This window comes from Scylla paramamosain, chromosome 18 (genome assembly GCF_035594125.1).
Source record: "Scylla paramamosain isolate STU-SP2022 chromosome 18, ASM3559412v1, whole genome shotgun sequence".
In the NCBI taxonomy this organism is placed as follows: domain Eukaryota; kingdom Metazoa; phylum Arthropoda; class Malacostraca; order Decapoda; family Portunidae; genus Scylla; species Scylla paramamosain.
In genome coordinates, this window is record NC_087168.1 from 3,505,937 (window position 1) to 3,524,850 (window position 18,914).

Below are 18,914 nucleotides of genomic sequence, written 5' to 3' on the forward strand. Positions count from 1 at the left end.
CCTCCTCAGGATCCCCCTAAGCGAAGGTGCCTCTGGCGTTTTGCCTCTGCTAGTTGGGGGGACCTGAGGAGGTATTTTGCTGATTTTCCTTGGAATGACTACTGCTTCCGTGTCAGAGACCCGTCTTTGTGTGCTGAGCGCATAACAGAGGTGATAGTGTCTGGCATGGAGGCGTACATTCCTCACTCTTTTTCTCGTCTTAAACCTTCTAAACCTTGGTTTAACACAGCTTGTTCTCGTGCTATACATGATAGAGAGGTGGCCCACAAAAGGTACTTAAGCCTTCCTTCACCAGAATCTCACGCACTTTATATTTCTGCCCGGAACCATGCCAAGTCTGTTCTCCAACTAGCCAAAAACTCCTTCATTAACAGAAAATGTCAAAACCTTTCAAGATCTAACTCCCCTCGTGATTTCTGGCATCTAGCCAAAAATATCTCCAATAACTCTGCTTCTTCTTCTTTCCCTCCTCTACTTCAACCAGATGGCACCACTGCTATCACATCTATTTCTAAAGCTGAACTCTTTGCTCAAACCTTTGCTAAAGACCCTACCTTGGACGATTCTGGGCTTGTTCCTCCCTCTCCTCCACCCTCTGACTACTTCATGCCACGTATTAAAATTCTTCGTAATGATGTTTTCCATGCCCTCGCTGGCCTAAACCCTCGGAAGGCTTATGGACCTGATGGGGTCCCTCCTATTGTTCTCCGAAACTGTGCCTCCGTGCTTGCACCTTGCCTAGTCAAACTCTTTCAGCTCTGTCTGTCAACATCTACCTTTCCTTCTTGCTGGAAGTTTGCCTACATTCAACCTGTTCCTAAAAAGGGTGACCGCTCTAATCCCTCAAACTACCGTCCTATTGCTTTAATTTCCTGCTTATTTAAAGTTTTTGAATCTATCCTCAACAGGAAGATTCTTAAACATCTATCACTTCACAACCTTCTATCTGATCGCCAGTATGGGTTCCGTCAAGGCCGCTCTACTGGTGATCTTCTGGCTTTCCTTACTGAGTCTTGGTCATCCTCTTTTAGAGACTTTGGTGAAACTTTTGCTGTTGCCTTGGACATATCAAAAGCCTTTGATAGAGTCTGGCACAAAGCTTTGATTTCAAAACTACCCTCCTACGGTTTCTATCCTTCTCTCTGTAACTTCATCTCAAGTTTTCTTTCTGACCGTTCTATTGCTGCTGTGGTAGACGGTCACTGTTCTTCTCCTAAATCTATTAACAGTGGTGTTCCTCAGGGTTCTGTCCTGTCACCCACTCTCTTCTTATTATTCATTAATGATCTTCTAAACCAAACTTCTTGTCCTATCCACTCCTATGCTGATGATACTACCCTGCACTTTTCCACGTCTTTTCATAGACGTCCAATCCTTCAGGAGGTAAAAATATCACGCAGGGAAGCCACAGAACGCCTGACTTCTGATCTTTCTAAAATTTCTGATTGGGGCAGAGCAAACTTGGTATTGTTCAATGCCTCAAAAACTCAATTCCTCCATCTATCACCTCGACACAATCTTCCAGACAACTATCCCCTCTTCTTCAATGACACTCAACTGTCCCCCTCTTCTACACTGAACATCCTCGGTCTGTCCTTTACTTATAATCTGAACTGGAAACTTCACATCTCATCTCTAGCTAAAACAGCTTCTATGAAGTTAGGTGTTCTGAGACGTCTCCGCCAGTTTCTCTCACCCCCCCAGCTGCTAACTCTGTACAAGGGCCTTATCCGTCCATGTATGGAGTATGCTTCACATGTCTGGGGGGGTTCCACTCATACTGCTCTTCTAGGCAGGGTGGAATCAAAAGCTTTTCGTCTCATCAACTCCTCTCCTGTAACTGACTGTCTTCAGCCCCTCTCTCACCGTCGCAATGTTGCATATCTAGCTGTCTTCTACCGCTATTTTCATGCCAACTGCTCTTCTGATCTTGCTAACTGCATGCCTCCCCTCCTTCCGCGGCCTCGCTGCACAAGACTTTCTTCTTTCTCTCACCCCTATTCTGTCCACCTCTCTAATGCAAGAGTTAACCAGTATTCTCAATCATTCATCCCTTTCTCTGGTAAACTCTGGAACTCCTTGCCTGCTTCTGTATTTCCACCTTCCTATGACTTGAATTCCTTCAAGAGGGAGGTTTCAAGACACTTATCCACCAATTTTTGACCACTGCTTTGAATCTTTTAAGGGACTGGCATTTCAGTGGGCATTTTTTTATTAGATTTTTGTTGCCCTAGGCCAGTATCCTTCCTACATAAAAAAAAAAAAAAAAAAATACTCGCAAATACCAATATATTCATTAGTCTGTGCATAATGAGAAGCCATTTGTCACACACGTGACTACTCTACCACGGAACCAGGTGCCTGCCTCTCAACTCGTGGCGCTGCCACGTTTATAGCTTGAGGCATACTGGATACGTGACCTCTAGCAGGCTACCAAGCCGATAACGAGGGGTGGAGTTCCATCGAGCTTCAGTCTCCTCCAAGGGTCGCTACAGCTCTGAGGTCGCCTTGGCATACGCTGGGAGCCTCATATACACTCGAGAGCGGTGGTAAGAGTTACACCAGTGTTACACACCCACACACACACACACATAAACACATTTATATTCATTTTCTATTATGTATATGTAAAGGTGTTTATTTTTGTAATTTGTATCTATATGCATTTACTAACTTGGCTTAAGTTATTAACTGAACCAGTCTTTTAAGTTATTCAGTCCAGTTCAGATTGCCACTCCTTGTTACTTACTTTTACTTACAAATAATCTTCAATTTTGTATTGTTACTTAATTTAAGGGTTAACTTTAAGATATTAAATAGCAGTTAAAATGTCTCCTTTTCTCTTTTCTTTTAACCCTTCCATTGTTAGTGTGAGCAACACCCCTTCATGGTCCATCCCCTAGAGTTCAGTGTATGCTCACACCTAACAATTGGGGGCCTGTCCGGGATATTACACATGTTTACACATACATATAACTACACTAGTTCCTTTCCTGCTCTCGAGTGTATATGAAGTTGTGCTTATTTCTTTGTTGGTGAATTTTTTGCGTTTTTCCGCTTTAAAAGTACGCGAGGTACCGGCGTCTAGTCATAAAAGCGTTAAAAAGCTAACAATTGATTTCCTCAGTGTTGCTTTAGTGTCGGTTCGATTCCCCTAGTAGTGACCTTCACCCCGAACTCCGAGACTCCTTAAAACTTGGGAACTTGCGTTCCACTCTTTGCTTGAAAGCATCGAATACGGCAAGCCATTACAAGTGCTTAAGTGTTAGTTCTATGGTAGTCATTTTGGGGCAGTGATTATCGCTACACTTCTTCGATTCGTTGCCTCTTCAGAAGCACAGTTAAGGCGTTGCTAACCTTGACTCAACTAGACTCAAAAACGAGTCTCTGTCGATGCACGCGGGTCAACTCATTTCCCTCCGACTCGTGGTTTCGAACCTGTCGTTCACGCGGGTCCTTCCGACTCGTGGTGGCGAACCTAGGTCTTGGATCAGGTTTCAGTGTAGGGCTCAGACACACTTGATTTGGTTCAATTGACCTCACGCTCATTAATCATGTCGCATGAGTTAAACTTGGACGCATTTTGCAGTAATCCTTCTGTGGCGGAGCTACAAACTGCCAAAGTGACAAAGGATGATTTAAAGTACATAGCCCGACAGTTTGATCTCTCATATCCGTCTGACATTCGGAAGGAAGAACTCCGAACTCAAATCCTAGTTCACCTTGGAGGTGAAGCCACTAGTGCTGCTTCACAGCACGACGCCAGTTTAATGCTCGAACTCGAAAAGCTGAAACTAATGGCAGCAAGAGAAGAGAGAGAGGCAGCAAGAGAAAGAGAAAGAGAGAGAGAAGAGAGAGAGGCAGCAAGAGAAAGAGAGAGAGAAGAGAGAGAGGCAGCAAGAGAGAGAGAAGAGAGAGAGGCAGCAAGAGAAAGAGAGAGAGAAGAGAGAGAACTAAGGCGAGAAGAACTAGCTTTTCAAAAAGAAAAAGCGGAAAGAGATCTGGCATATGTAAAAGAAAAGGAGGAAAAAGAAAGAGAGGAGAGAGAAAAAGAAAGAGAGGAGAGAGAAAAAGAAAATCCACGAGACCCAACTCACACAATTAAAATCTCGATCAACCACCACAGCTGACCTCAAACAAAAGTTAACTAAATATCTCTCACTACTCCCTCAGTTCTCTGACAAAGACCCCGAAACTTTCTTTGGACAGTTCGAGGACACAGCAGTACATTTTGAACTGCCCCGAGAAGACTGGCCTTGGCTTCTTAAACCCAAACTCAGCCAAAAGGCTTTAACTATTTTGAACGGCCTCGAAAACAACACGGATTACGACTGTCAAACAGGGCATCCTAGCGGCGTACTCCATTACCACAGAAGGATACCGTCAGTCTTTTCGAAAAATGTTCAAAACTCCGCAACAAACCTATCTAGAGTTTGCCTCAGAGAAACTGAGGGCTCTCAAGCGTTGGCTTAAGTCAGCCGCGATAACCACGTACGACGAATTAGTAAATCTCTTAGCCTTAGAAGAGTTCATGCGTAAGCTCCCTTACTCAGTAATGTTACACATCACCAACAAAGAAGAAACAGATCTTCTCAAAGCCGCTCAGTTAGCGGACCTTTTCTCCCTGGTGAATCGCAAGGCAACCTCAGACAAGCTGACCGAGACTCCTAGTGGTAAGATAAACTCAGGTAACTCAGGGGTTGGTAAAATGACCGGCAGTAGTACTGGACCACCTCTATTTTGTGCTTTTTGTAAACAGCCGGGGCACCTCATAAAGAACTGTCCTAATCCCAAGTGTAAGGTAGCTCAAACATATCCTGCCAAGCCAGTTGCTTCCATACAAGCTCTTCCCTCCTTCCCTGTACCTAAAGACTTATTTGAGCCTTTCAGGTCTGTAGGCACCATCAGCATTGATAACAAGGATCACCCAGTTAAGATTGTCAGAGACACCTGTTCAGCTCAGTCCCTAGTGCTGAAGTCAGCAGTCCCTGGTATTGAACAGTGTTACACAGGTGAAAAGGTATATTTAAAAGACTTCCATGACCCCTTCCCCATTGCATTAGCTAAAGTACATCTTGATAGCCCACTAGTAAGAGGTGAAGTGATAATAGGAGTTAGTGAAGAACCAGCCTTACCCATCCCTAATGCTCAACTACTCCTCGCTAATGACCTAGCTGGCAGTAAGGTGACTCCCCCTTTGGTAATTAGTGACACAATGCTGATGGATAACCCCACTGTACAGTTAGAAGAGCAACAACCAGGCTTATTCCCTGTTTGTGTCACTACTCGTGCACAAGCAAGGAAATCTGATCAGTCTTTCTCACTTCCAAAGAAGAGTCCATCCCCACTTGAACTCAATCAAATATTTTCTGAAAAACTTCTCACTGAGGCTCAACAGGAAGACACTACTTTGACTCAATTTCATGACAAGGTTATCCCTCCAGATCAAATTACTCATTACCCTGCCTTTTACAAACAGGATGGAGTTCTCATGAGAGTGTTCCGGCCCTCTAAGGTCCCAGATGATGCTGCTTGGGCAGAAGCCCAACCAACCCCTAGAGTAGCTTCCTGTGGTATCATTGAACCCCAGGAGGCTGACTCAGAGTTAAAACCTGCCTCTGTGTGTTCATTGATGTATGATAAATGTATTACCACTGAGATTGACACCAACGCCATACATCCCAAGGACACGCAAAACACCTACATTATCCAACACTTAGATGATCAGCTCCGTCATCTTTCATCCTCTCGAGCACTGGATATCTCAAGATTGATCTCTCAATATGACGTGTTCGGTGACCATCCTAAAATCTGTAATGTCCTCCGCCATGATGTGAAGGTGCTTCCAGGGACCTTCCCTATCAAGCAGTCTCCCTACAGAGTCAACCCCCGGAAACGAGAACAGATGCAGAAGGAGGTCCAGTACTTATTAGAGCAGGGCTTGGCTATACCCAGCAGCTCCCCATGGGCATCACCCTGCCTCCTAGTACCCAAGGAGGACGGACAACTGCGATTCTGCACGGATTACCGACGGGTCAACGCCGTCACCATTCCTGACGCCTATCCTCTGCCTCGGGTAGACGACCTGATAGATGAAGTGGGTCAAGCCAAATTTGTTACTAAGCTGGACCTATTAAAAGGGTATTATCAAATAGCCCTTACTGAAAGAGCTCAGATAGTCTCTGCCTTCATCACCCCTTTTGGACTTTTCCAGTATGTAGTAGCCCCATTTGGCATGAGGAATTGCCCCGCTACTTTCCAGAGGGCAATGAACAAGGTAATGCAGGGATTAAAAGGAGTGCTGGTTTACTTAGATGATATTCTTATTTTTTCACATGACTGGGATGACCACCTGTACCAGATCCAGAATGTGCTCAGCCGTCTGCAGGAAGCGAACCTCACCGTGAAGCTGGCGAAGTCTACGTTCGGAGCTGCCACCGTCTCCTACCTAGGACATCAGATTGGACAAGGCTCCGTCCGGCCCAAGACCGCTAACGTCGACGCAGTACTGAAGTACCCAACTCCCACTACTCGACGCGAGCTCCGCCGTTTCCTGGGTATGGCGGGGTTCTACCGGCGTTTCTGTCCAAACTTCGCAGACGCAGCTGGGCCACTTACTAGACTAACTAGTGGGAATGTGGCGTACGAATGGACCCCTGCCTGCCAACATGCCTTCAATCAACTTAAGAACTTGCTTGCTCGGGAACCGGTTTTGCGTGCGGCCGACTTCAGTAAACCCTTCATCATACATACTGACGCCAGTGATCACGCTTCGGGTGCCGCCCTCCTGCAAGAACCTGACGGAATCTTTCACCCAGTCGCCTACCACTCAGAGAAGTTCAACATCCATCAGAAGAATTACAGCACTATCGAGAAAGAACTTTTAGCCATTATCTCTGCCATCAAGAAGTTTGAGTACTATCTTCAGTCCAACACCCAGCCACTCCAAATCTACACTGACCACAACCCTTTGACTTTTCTCAACAGGAACCGCTTCACTAACCAACGTCTGCTACGGTGGTCTCTACAGCTCCAGCCTTACCACATTGAAATGCATCATATTAAGGGACTGGACAACTGCCTTGCTGACACTTTGTCTCGCCTTCCCACTACGCCTCGCATCACTACCCGTCGCGACCCTGAGGACCCTAGGATCCTGTTGCCGGGGATGCAGTCGTGCCTTGTGAACCGGTCGATGGAGGCAGCCGAGGGCCGAGCACTGCCAGAAGAACCATCTACCGGGCCCCAGACTACACACGTTCTGGTGGAATCAACCTTCACGGGACAGGAACCACCTCACTTCTCTAATGACGCAGAGTCATTCCTTCTGCGTCATCCTAAGAAGGGGGGAATGTCACACACGTGACTACTCTACCACGGAACCAGGTGCCTGCCTCTCAACTCGTGGCGCTGCCACGTGTATAGCTTGAGGCATACTGGATACGTGACCTCTAGCAGGCTACCAAGCCGATAACGAGGGGTGGAGTTCCATCGAGCTTCAGTCTCCTCCAAGGGTCGCTACAGCTCTGAGGTCGCCTTGGCATACGCTGGGAGCCTCATATACACTCGAGAGCGGTGGTAAGAGTTACACCAGTGTTACACACCCACACACACACACACACATAAACACATTTATATTCATTTTCTATTATGTATATGTAAAGGTGTTTATTTTTGTAATTTGTATCTATATGCATTTACTAACTTGGCTTAAGTTATTAACTGAACCAGTCTTTTAAGTTATTCAGTCCAGTTCAGATTGCCACTCCTTGTTACTTACTTTTACTTACAAATAATCTTCAATTTTGTATTGTTACTTAATTTAAGGGTTAACTTTAAGATATTAAATAGCAGTTAAAATGTCTCCTTTTCTCTTTTCTTTTAACCCTTCCATTGTTAGTGTGAGCAACACCCCTTCATGGTCCATCCCCTAGAGTTCAGTGTATGCTCACACGTAACACATTACTTATGTGGGAGACCGGTGTTTGTCAGTTGGCTGTTAAATCCATTGCAGCAGTTCAGATTGACCTTATGATGTGACTGAAAACTATGACCAAAGTACGTATTATTGTTCCCTCCACACAGTACTTGAGCGCAGAATGAAATGTTTATCCAAGAGAATAAAGATCTTCAAGTAAAGATATATTCATCTTCCCATACTTCGATCATACAGTTTATTTTCCCTTAACTTTCAATAAGGTTCATTATCGAGTAACTTCGCTAATCACATCTAATCAGGAACAAGGCGGCGGTGTTTCCTGTGTTGTGCCGGCTGTCCGTCTTGCCCATATCAATTGCTGTCGGTGACCTCTGCGCCCCTTATATACTTATTTATTGATATCCACGTTTTTACCTCTTCTTGTAATCTGTTGCTAATGTGCAGCTCTCATAGTCTTGTGATGACTCACCGCATCTTGTTGTTCCCCTCGGTGATCACGTCTCATCTCACATCTATCAGGTCGGTGATAGCTTCTTGTAATCTTGCTTCTTGCTTTTGTGTTTATCATTTTTTCTTTAATTTATTCTTTCTACTTTCTTACTTCTTTCTTCATTCTTCTTTCATTCTTCCTTCTTACATATTTCATTTCCTCTTTGTTCTTGATTAGAAGTGTAGGAGTGGACAGGACAAAAAGTTTGGCATAAATGGTTCATAAGAACACAAGAACATTAGAAAACAAGGGAAGCTGCAAGAAGCCATCAGACCTACATGTGCCAATACCTGTATAATACATTCTTACCTACTTCCATCTATCATCCCCGTCCATAAATTTCTTTAATCTTCTTTTAAAGCTTCCTAACGAATCATCACTAACAACTTAATTACTGAGCCCATTTCATTTATCTATCACTCTATTTGAGAACCAATTCCTTCCTCTTTTTTTTTTTATCTAACGTTTTGAAGCTTAGTCAAAAATCACTGTGTAACAAGCCGTAGGCGTATTTACTGCCTTGAAAAAGAAAAAAATTCCTTAAAAACTGAGAAGTACAAGTATTTACTGTCTTAAAATAATAAATAAATGAAATACATAAAAAAAAAAAATTGGAGAAGCAGAGACAAAGGTCAGTGTGTGAACAAGCCGTATGAATGTTTACAAACTTGAAAATAAATAAATAAACAAATTAATAATAATAATAATAATAATAATAATAATAATAATAATGAAATAATAATAACAATAATAATGAAATAATAAGTAAGAGCTTTAAAACAAGACAATGAAGATGAGACAAAGATCACTGTGACAAGCCGTATAACAATTTACTGCACTGAAAAATGAAGTAAAAAATGTGCCTTACAAACAAGAAAAAATAAGTAAAGAAGCTAGAGCAAAAAAAAAAAATAAATAAAAATAATAAAAATTCTAAAGTCTAAGAAAAAAAAACTAGAGAAGGTAAGAAGTGACTGTGTGAGCAAGTCGACTGAGTATTTACTGCCTTGAAAGTAAAAAAATAAATAAATAATAAATAAATGAAAAAGACATAAAGAAGCTGAGACAGAAATCAGTGTGTGAAAAGCCTTGAAAAAAAAAAAAACACCGAGGAGATGCGGTGAGAGTCAAAAGTCAGTGTGTGAACAAGCCCTGTGAATGTTTGCTGCCTTTTAAATAAAAGAATAAACAAAAGACTTAAAAAACAATGAAGAAGCTACGACAAAAACCACTGTGTGACAAGCGATGGAGTATTTACTGCCTTGAAGAAGAAGAAGAAGAAGAAGAAGAAGAAGAAGAAGAAACAAACAAAATCAGAGCAGCAAGCATGGAGGGCCAGGCCTCACGATGGGCTAGGCAGAGGCACGAATAGGCGCGCGCTAGGAGGGACGTGAGCAGAAGCCTCAGCAGAGGCATGGATACCAGGCTGGGAGCAGCCAGGACGCGAGACAGCATTATGGGGACAGTTGAGACGCAGCTCAAAGAGCCTTCAGGTGTCCAGCACAAGGAGATCCTGCCGTAGGACAAGGAAAAGATCTGGCGATAAATAGAGAAGACAGTGAAGAGGCTCAGATAAATCACTGTGACAACTCGTAGGAATATTTACTGTATAGGAAAGTAAAAAGAAAAAAAATAAATGAAAAAAACAAGTAAAGTAAAAAAAAAAAAAACACATTGAAAAAATGAGACGAAAATCACTGTGACAAGCGGTAACAGCATCTACTACCTTAAAACAAAGTAACAAAATGCATAAAAAGTAGAGAAGCTGCCAAAAATCACTTTGTGACAAGCCGTATCAATATTTACTGCCTTAAAAAAAAAAAAAAAGTCTTAGAAAGAACGAAAAAAAAAAAAATGAAGAAGCTGAGGTAGAAAAAAATAATATAAAAAGAAAACTAAGGAAAAAAAATAAAGATCTTGAGACAAAACAGTGTGTGTGAACAAGCCTTCAGAGTTAAAAGTAAATAATAAAAACAATAAAACAAAGACGTGGCGAACCAGAGACAAAAATAACTGTGAACAAGCCGCAATACAATTTGCTGCCTTCAAAAAAAAGAAAGAAAGAAAGAAAGAAAGAAAGAAAAGTGAAGGAGCTTGGTCAAAAATCACTGTGAAAAGCCACATCAATATAATTATGGTGTCATAAAAAAATAAATAAATAAATAAAAATTTAAAAATACTGAAGAAGCCGAGTCAAATATTAGTGTGAACAAGCCATGGAAATATTTACTTTTTACAAAAAAAAAAAAAAAAAAAACAAGAAAAGTCTAATTACCTGAGACACCAAATAGTACATAAAAAGTCTTGACAAAAATCACTGCCTGCACAAACTGTAGGAGTGTTTACTGCCTTGGAAAAAAAATAAATAAAAGAAAGGACAAAACGTAAAGCGCAGATGAACGTGAGAGAAAAATCAGTGTGACAAGCGGTTTGAGTGTTCATTACCTTGAAAAAATTAAAGAAATAAAGAAATACTTGAGAAACTGAGAAAAATCACTTTATGACGAGCCGCATGAACATTTACTGCCTTCAAAACACCAAATAAAAAAAACATATTCTAAAAAAAAAGAGAAAAAAACAGTAAAGAAAAAAAAAAGAATAAAATTTAAAAAGTCTGGAGAAGCTGATGACACATTCACTGTGAGGGCAAGTCATAAGGGTATTTATTGCCCTTAAAGCAAACAGAAAAATAATCGTTATAAAAAGTCTTAAAATAAGCTGAGAGAAAATTCACTGTGTCATCAAGTCCTAGGAGTATCAACTGCCCCCCCTCCCCCCACCCACTCCGAAAAAAAAAAAAAAAACAGTAAAGAAGCTTAGACAGAAATAACTGTGACAAGGCGTATGAGTAAATACTGTCTTGAAAGAAGCCTTAAAAACAATGAAGAAAGCGAAACAAAGATTACTGTGTAGACAAGACGTAGGAGAATCTATTGCCAAGAAAAATAAGACGCTGAAGTAGCTGAGGCAAAAATATAATAAATACAAAGTAAAAAAAAGAAAAGTTCAGAAGCCGAGACAAACATCACTCTCTGCACAAGAAATAAAAGTATTTATTGCATAAAATAAATAAATATAAAAAATAAATAAAAATAAAAATAAACCGTAGTAAAAAGATACATTGAAGAACCTGACAAAAATCAGTGTGACAGTCCGCAGGACCAGTTACTGTCTTGAAAAATAAAGGAAAAAAAAAAACGCTTTACAAATAAATAAAGACAAAATAAATAAATAAAGATAAAACTGACAATAAAAAAAATAGATAAATAAAAGGTCTAAAAGAAAAAAAAAACACTGAAAAAGCGGAGACAAAAATCACTGAGTGAACAGGACGTAAGAATCTTTACTGTCCAGGAAAAAAAAAAAGATAAAATAATCAAAGTCTAGAGAAAAGACAAAAGTAGCTGACACAAAAGCAATAAATAAAGACAAAAAAAAAAAAAAAGTGAAGAAGCTGAGACAAAAATCAGTGTGTGCAAGAGTTGTAGCAGTATTTAGTGCACAGGAAAAATTGAAAGAAGCAAAGTGTAGAAAAAAATGACACTGAAAACCTGTGAATTACATCATACATACATCATTGTGTGGACACGTCGTCTAAGTATTTGCTGCCTTACAAATAATGAATAAATAAATAAAATAATAATATTAATAATAATAATAATAATAATAATAATAATAAATAATAATAATAATAATAATAATAATAATAATAATAATAATAATAATAATAATAATAATAATAATAATAATAATGATAAATAAATAAGTCTTAAAAAAGAAGAAGCTGTGAGAAAAATCAGTTTAAACAAGACATAGGAGTATTTACTGCCTTGAAAAAAAAAAAAATATATATATATATATATATATATTAAAGAAACCTAGACAAAAATCACTGTGGCAAGCCGTATCATTAATTACTGTCTTGAAAAAAATAAATAAAAAATAAATAAATAAATAAATAAAACATTAAAGAAGCTGAGACAGAAATTACTAAATAAGCCGTGGGAGTATTTACTGCCTAGAAAAAAAATAAATAAACCAAAAAACATTACTAAAGCAGAAAAAAAAGCATACACTGCAGCAGCTGAGACAAAATTACAATAAATAAATAATTAAAGGAAAGAAAATGGAGAAGCCGAGACAAAAGTGAGTGTGTGCGCAAACTCTACGAGTATTTACTGCCTTAAAAAATAATAAATGAATACAGAAGAAAGAGAAAAACACTCGAAGCAGTCAAAAATCACTCTGTGATAAGGCGTATGAGTATTTATTGCCTGGAAAAAAGAAAATAAATATCATATGCCATCAAAAAGAAAAAAAAGCACAACGAATAAGCAAAGACAAAAAGTAATTAATATTTTTTTATCGATAAAAATAAATCAGTAGATAAAACTGGAGAAGCTGAGAACAAATTCACTGTGTGCTCAAGTTGTATCAATAATTACCATCCTGAAAGTTGAAAAAAAAAAAAAATCACCGTGTGAACAAGCCGTATTTACTTTTTATAAAAAAAAAATAAATAAAAGAGCTAAATTTAGAAAAAAAAAAAAGACAAGTAGCTCAGACAAAAAAAATAAATAAATAAATAAAATTCTAAAGAAAAAAAATATTGAGAATCAAAGAAAACATTCACCGTGTGCACAAACTGTAGGAATATTTACCGCCTAGAAAAAAAAAAAAGTAAAGAAAATATATGTAAAAATAGAAATAAAAGAATCTGAAGAAGCTGAGACAAAAACCACTGTGTGGCAAAGTGCCCCCCCCAAAAAAAAATAAATGAAGTAAAAAAAGTCAACACAAAAATCAGTCTCAACCCGTATCACTTGTTACTCTTAAAAAAAATAAAAATGATTATATATATATATATATATATATATATATATATATATATATATATATATATATATATATATATATATATATATATATATATATATATATATATATATATATATAAACCCTTAAAAACCACATCGAAGAAGCTGAAACCAAACAAAAAGCCGTAGGGGTATTTACAGACATGAAAACCAAAAAAAAAAAAAAAAAAATACCAGGACACTGAAGAAGCTTAGTAATCACTTTGCAAGAAGCAGTAGGAATATTTGCTTCCTTTAAAGAAAACTTTTAAAAAATGTCTTAAAAACAACAAAAAAGACATTGAAAAACCTGAGAAAAAAAAAAAATAAACAAAGTCCCGAAAAGAGAGAAAAAAGAAAAAAAGCGGTGGAAGAGCCAAGGTAAAAACCATCATGAAGCCGAGTCAAAAAGCATAAAAATATTTAGTTAAAAAAAAATAAGAAAAGAGAGAAAACCCCAGAAAAAAAAAAAAAGCTGAATTAGCTGAGACACGATACAGTAAACAGTCTGGACAAAAATCAGTCTGCACAAACTGCAGGAATGTTTACTGCCTTGAAAAAAAAAAAAAAAAAAAAGTAAAGCGTCGAAACAAAAAGACATTGAAGAACGTGAGAGAAAAGTCACGGTGTGACAAGCGGGTTGACTATTTATTGCCTTGAAAAAAAAAAAAAAAAAAAAAAAGAAATAGAGAAAGAAAAAAAAAACACTTACACTGTGAAAAATTACTAAGACAATACGCGTGAGTATTTTCTGCCTTGAAGACAGGAAGTTAAAAACAAATGTTCCAAAAAGCAAACCAAAAGAAAAAAAAGAAAAAAAAGAAAGTAAAAAGAAAATTAATAACAATTAATAAAAACCTTAAAATAAAGACATAAAGACATTGAATAAGCTGAGACAAAATTCACAGTGTCATCAAGTCGCACGAGAATGTACTGCTTAAAAAAATAAATAAATAAATAAATTTACTCGGTAAAGAAGTTTAGACAAAAATAGCTGTGACAAACCGTACGACTAACTACTGTCTTGAAAAAAGCTTTAATAGACAATGAAGGCAGCGATACAAAAATCACTGTTTGAACAAGACGAAGGAATATTTACTTCTTAGAAAAAAATAATAATAATAAATAATTAAAGATAAGAAAAAAAGACTGATGTAGCTGAGAGAAAAAATATATATATATATATATATATATATATATATATATATATATATATATATATATATATATATATATATATATATATATATATATATATATATATATATATATAAAGTGGGGAAGCCGTGAGAAACATCACCGTGTGCTCAAGGAATAGAAGTATTTACTACCTAGAAAAATATAAAAATAAAAGATTTGGCGTAAAAACAAGATACATTGCAGAACCTGAGACAAAAATCACTGTGACAAGGTGACGTAGGTGTAGTTACTGTCTCGAAAAAAAAGAAAGAAAGAAAGAAAGAAAAAAAAAATTATGCCTTTAAAGGAAATAGTTAATGAAAATTGCCAGAAAAAAAAATAAGTAAAAGGTCTAGAAAAAAGAATCCCTCTGAAAAAGCGGAGACAAAAATCACTGTGTGAACAAGACGTACTGGCCAGGGAAAAGATAAATAAATAAAAACAAGAAAAATAACCAAAGCCTACAAAAAAGACAAAAGTAGCTGAGACAAAAACAAATAAAAGTCTAAAAAAAGTGAAAAAGCTAACACAAGAATCACCGTCTGCACAAGCTGTGGGAGTATTTAGTGAATAGAAAAAAAAGTTAAAGTAAAGAAAAAAATGACATTGACAACATGTGACAAAAGTCACTGCGTGACAAGCTGTATCAGTATTTATTTCTTCAAAAAACGAAGGAAAAAAGTATGGCTTACAAAAAGGAAAGACAAAAAATAACGAAGAAATTTCTAAAAAGTCTTGAAAAAAAAATTCATAATACAAAATCAAACAAAAATTAGCTTAATTCCTCTACCAATGAAAAGCAGGCAAGGGTTGCTTCTCGGAAGGTGATTGGCTGGTTGGGTCCTTGGAGTGATAGCTTGGAGTTGGTTCAGGTTGCGCTGGAGGCTGGGCCAAGTGTATGCCAAGGCCAGGGTCTACCAACCAGTTCTCTGTAAGATTAGTCACCATGGTGAGCCTTCAGGAGCACATGGTCTATAATAAGCGCATCAACAAAACGCAGAGTCAATTTGCCGCAATGAGCCACTCCGAGTCCTTGTCGCAGCAAAGCAGCGTGATGGAAGCTGGCAGCGACTCAGACGCGCAGCCTGAAAAGGCGTGTTGCTTCTCATGGGTCCGTTGTTGCTTCCAGAAGCTTTGCCGACGACTGAGGAAGCGGAAACAAAGCCAGCACCTCGCCGTCTCCCTGCCTCACGGGGAGACAGGTGCTGGGGAACATGACGGCGCCTCACCTCCTCCACTCACTGACCACAGTGAGATGGAAGAGGAAGTAAAATGTAGTGAGGCTAAAGACAACGTACACGTTCACTCACCAATAACAGACTCAGTCGAGCAAAATTTGAAACCCCTTGCTGAAGATCAAAACACAAGCACGACCACGCCACCATTCACCGGCCTCACCTCTCCAATTATCGTAGGCGTGGTGTTGAAAAACAACTTTGCGTGCACTGGTGAACAGAATGAGTCTATAAATAAGAAACTGGAGAAGAGCAAGCCCCTCAATAACATCATGAAAACGAAACACAATGAACGGAACGAGGCTGTTGAGGAGGAACAGGAGAAGAACAGCAACCTGAATCACTTGAACGATCAACTGAAAGCGCAATGCACCACTGTCCCTCAGAATGAAGGTAAACAGACAGGCAAGGTGCCGGGAAACCACTCCACGGAAGAGAAATTCATAACATGCGAAAAGCAAACTCAGAAGAATGCAAAAAGAACTCGGCGCCATCGAAGGAAGAAAAACAAGAAAAAGACTCAAAATAATGAAGAAAAAGAAACGAATATGATGGAGGAGGAAGAGGCAAAGACGACCCTCCAAGAGCGGGCGCTGGAACAGGAGCGTGACGAGGAAAACATTTGCGAGGAAGAGAAAGTGACGATGATGGAAGAACAAGAGATGGAAACAGGGAATGAACAGATGCTGGAGGAGAAAGACGAAGAAAATCATGATGTTGTCGAGGAAGTGAAAGTGTCTGACGGTCATTCATCAGTTAAGGAACAGACGGGCACGGAAGAGAAGTCCGCGACACACGAAGAACAAACTCACAAAGCAAAAAGAACTCGTCGCCGTCGTAGGAAGAAAAACAAAAAGTTTCAGAATAATGTTAATCACTGCAATAACCAAAGTACTTGCACGATTAAAGAGTCCTCCCGTGCAGAGGTGCCTCCACTCCCTGAAGAGGTACCAACCACCGTCAATGTGACATTGCCAACTATCACTGGAAAAGAACCAGTCACTGGTGTGGAACGAGAGGGTGCAGAACACCACAGGGATGAAGAAGAGAGCGTGACGTTAGTGGAGGACGAGGAGGCAGTGCCAGTAGTGCCGGAACTGATGCTGGAACAACAGCAAGAGGAGGCGTGGGCAGTGGAAGAGCATGAAGTGCTATCCACAGAGCCAAAGGAGGCAGGGAATCAGACGACTCTGACGGCTGACCACAGCGATGAGGAAGAGGAAAGTAATATAATGGAAGAGAAACAGGCCAGGACGATCCTCCTAGATTGGACGCGGGAACAGAAAGGTGAGGAGGAACAGCACACTGGCGAGGAAGAGAAAGTGACGATGATGGAAAAAGAGGAGGGCATGGAAATAGAGGATGAACAGCAGCTAGGGCAGAAAGACGTAGAAAACCAAGACATTGATGAGGAAAGGAAAGTGACAATAGTGGAAGCGTCTGACGCGGCGTGTACAATTCAGGAGCAGTCGCGGGAAAACGAAAGTCTGGAGGCTCAACAAAATTTGCAGGAACAAACTGTAGAAGCAAAGAACAACAACAACGACTCTTGTTTCCCTGTTGGCGACACTCTCAAGGAGGAGCCTGCTGCTGAGGAGCAACATAAATCAGCGGTTACTGAGGTGGAAGAACACATCGAGGAAGACGTGAACAGGTCCCCAGTCGCCGCCATAGATCACCACCTGACACACCAGCCACACCACCACGCTGCACCAATCACACAGCCTGCAATGACATACCCGCCTCCGCCATGGCAGTATCCGCCGCCTTCCTACAACGGCTCCCTGCAGGCTCTTCGCCAAGAAGTCCTGGACTTCCATCGCTGGGCGGGAGGAACCGAGGCGGAGTCCCGGCGCAGGATGCGCCCGGTGGAAGACGTGAGGGGCGCGGTTGGTGCGCTGTGGCCCGCGGCACAAGTCCAGGTCACGGGCAGCCTGGCTAACGGCCTGTACTTGCCAGACAGCGACGTCGACCTCACGCTGATGGGACAGTGGCCACCCTCGCCGCCGCCTCTGTTGGTCCTGAGGGACGCCCTCCTGCAGCAGGGCGTGGCACTGCCTGCCTCACTCAAGGTTCTTGAGAATGCCACTGTCCCTCTGGTTAAATTTGTCCATCAGCAGACCGGAGTGGAGGTGGACGTGTCTCTCGGCGGCGAGGCGGCTGTGCGCGCCGCGGTGCTGGTGGCAGACTTCAAAAAGCAGTTTAACACATTGACGCCTGTGGTTTTGTTCGTGAGATATTATCTGAAACAATTAAACCTTGGCCAAGTTTTCACAGGAGGCGTCTCCTCCTACGCCGTCACGCTCATGGCCACCAGCCTCCTGCAGCTGCAGGTCCCGCCTGAGGAACGAAAAGACCCTGCTATGGTGCTTTTGAGGTTCTTTTATTTTTATGGACATCAATATTCATACGCCACGACGGGCATCAGCGTGCTGGAGGGCGGCCGCTACCTGCGCAAAGAAGACGTCCCCACCGTCATGCCCGGCGGCCACCGCCGGGCAGATCTGTGTATCCAGGACCCATTGACACCCGGCAATGATCTGGGCCGATCGTCCTTCCGTGTCTGGGAGGCGCGAAGGGCCTTCCAGCACGCGTACCTGGTGCTGGCGCCCGCCGCACACGCCCCAGGCCGGTACACCACGCCGTGCTCTTTGCTGGGCCAGTTGCTGCTGGGATACAGCGCTCCCTCGCGATGCCTCCCGGACGGCCTGCTTCATTACAGCCGTCAGGGCGCACCCCAGCACCAAGGTCACCGGCTGCCTCAGCAGGGGCGTCATAACAAGTATCAACAGAGTTCTCAACTCGCTGCTCAGCAGGAGCATCATGCGGTGTCTCGCCTAACGCTTCAACAAAACAACCAGTACCCATGGCACGAAGGGTCAAAAACCAGGCACCACAGTCATCAGCAGGGATACGGGAGAGTGTATCACCACACTCCTCAACAACAACAACGTCACCACACGATTCACCACGGCTGTTATTGCCACAGTTCTATTGAGCATTGGGAGTGGTGCAACCAGAGGCCTGAGGAGGCACGTCACCTTCACGGTCAGCAGGATTATTGGAAACAGTATTACCAGAGGCCTGCGGAGGGCATCCAGCATCGAGATCAGCAAGGCTATAAGACGTGGTCTTATGTCAAACAAAATCAGAGAAGCAACCAAGGAGGACTGCGTGGCAGGCACGGCCAGGCATCCGCGATGGGCTAGGCAGAG

The 18,914-nt window shown here is 41.1% G+C and overlaps 1 protein-coding gene across 1 annotated transcript; it reads left to right on the forward strand.

Moving 5' to 3' along the window:
* The first annotated feature begins 3,203 nt into the window (after positions 1–3,203).
* LOC135109020 (uncharacterized) lies at positions 3,204–8,110 on the forward strand. The gene is made up of 2 exons (XM_064019995.1): positions 3,204–6,097; positions 6,362–8,110. Exons 1-2 carry the CDS (start codon positions 4,400–4,402, stop codon positions 7,364–7,366), a joined length of 2,703 nt encoding a protein of 900 aa, XP_063876065.1. The 5' UTR covers positions 3,204–4,399; the 3' UTR covers positions 7,367–8,110.
* The last annotated feature ends 10,804 nt before the right edge of the window (positions 8,111–18,914 follow it).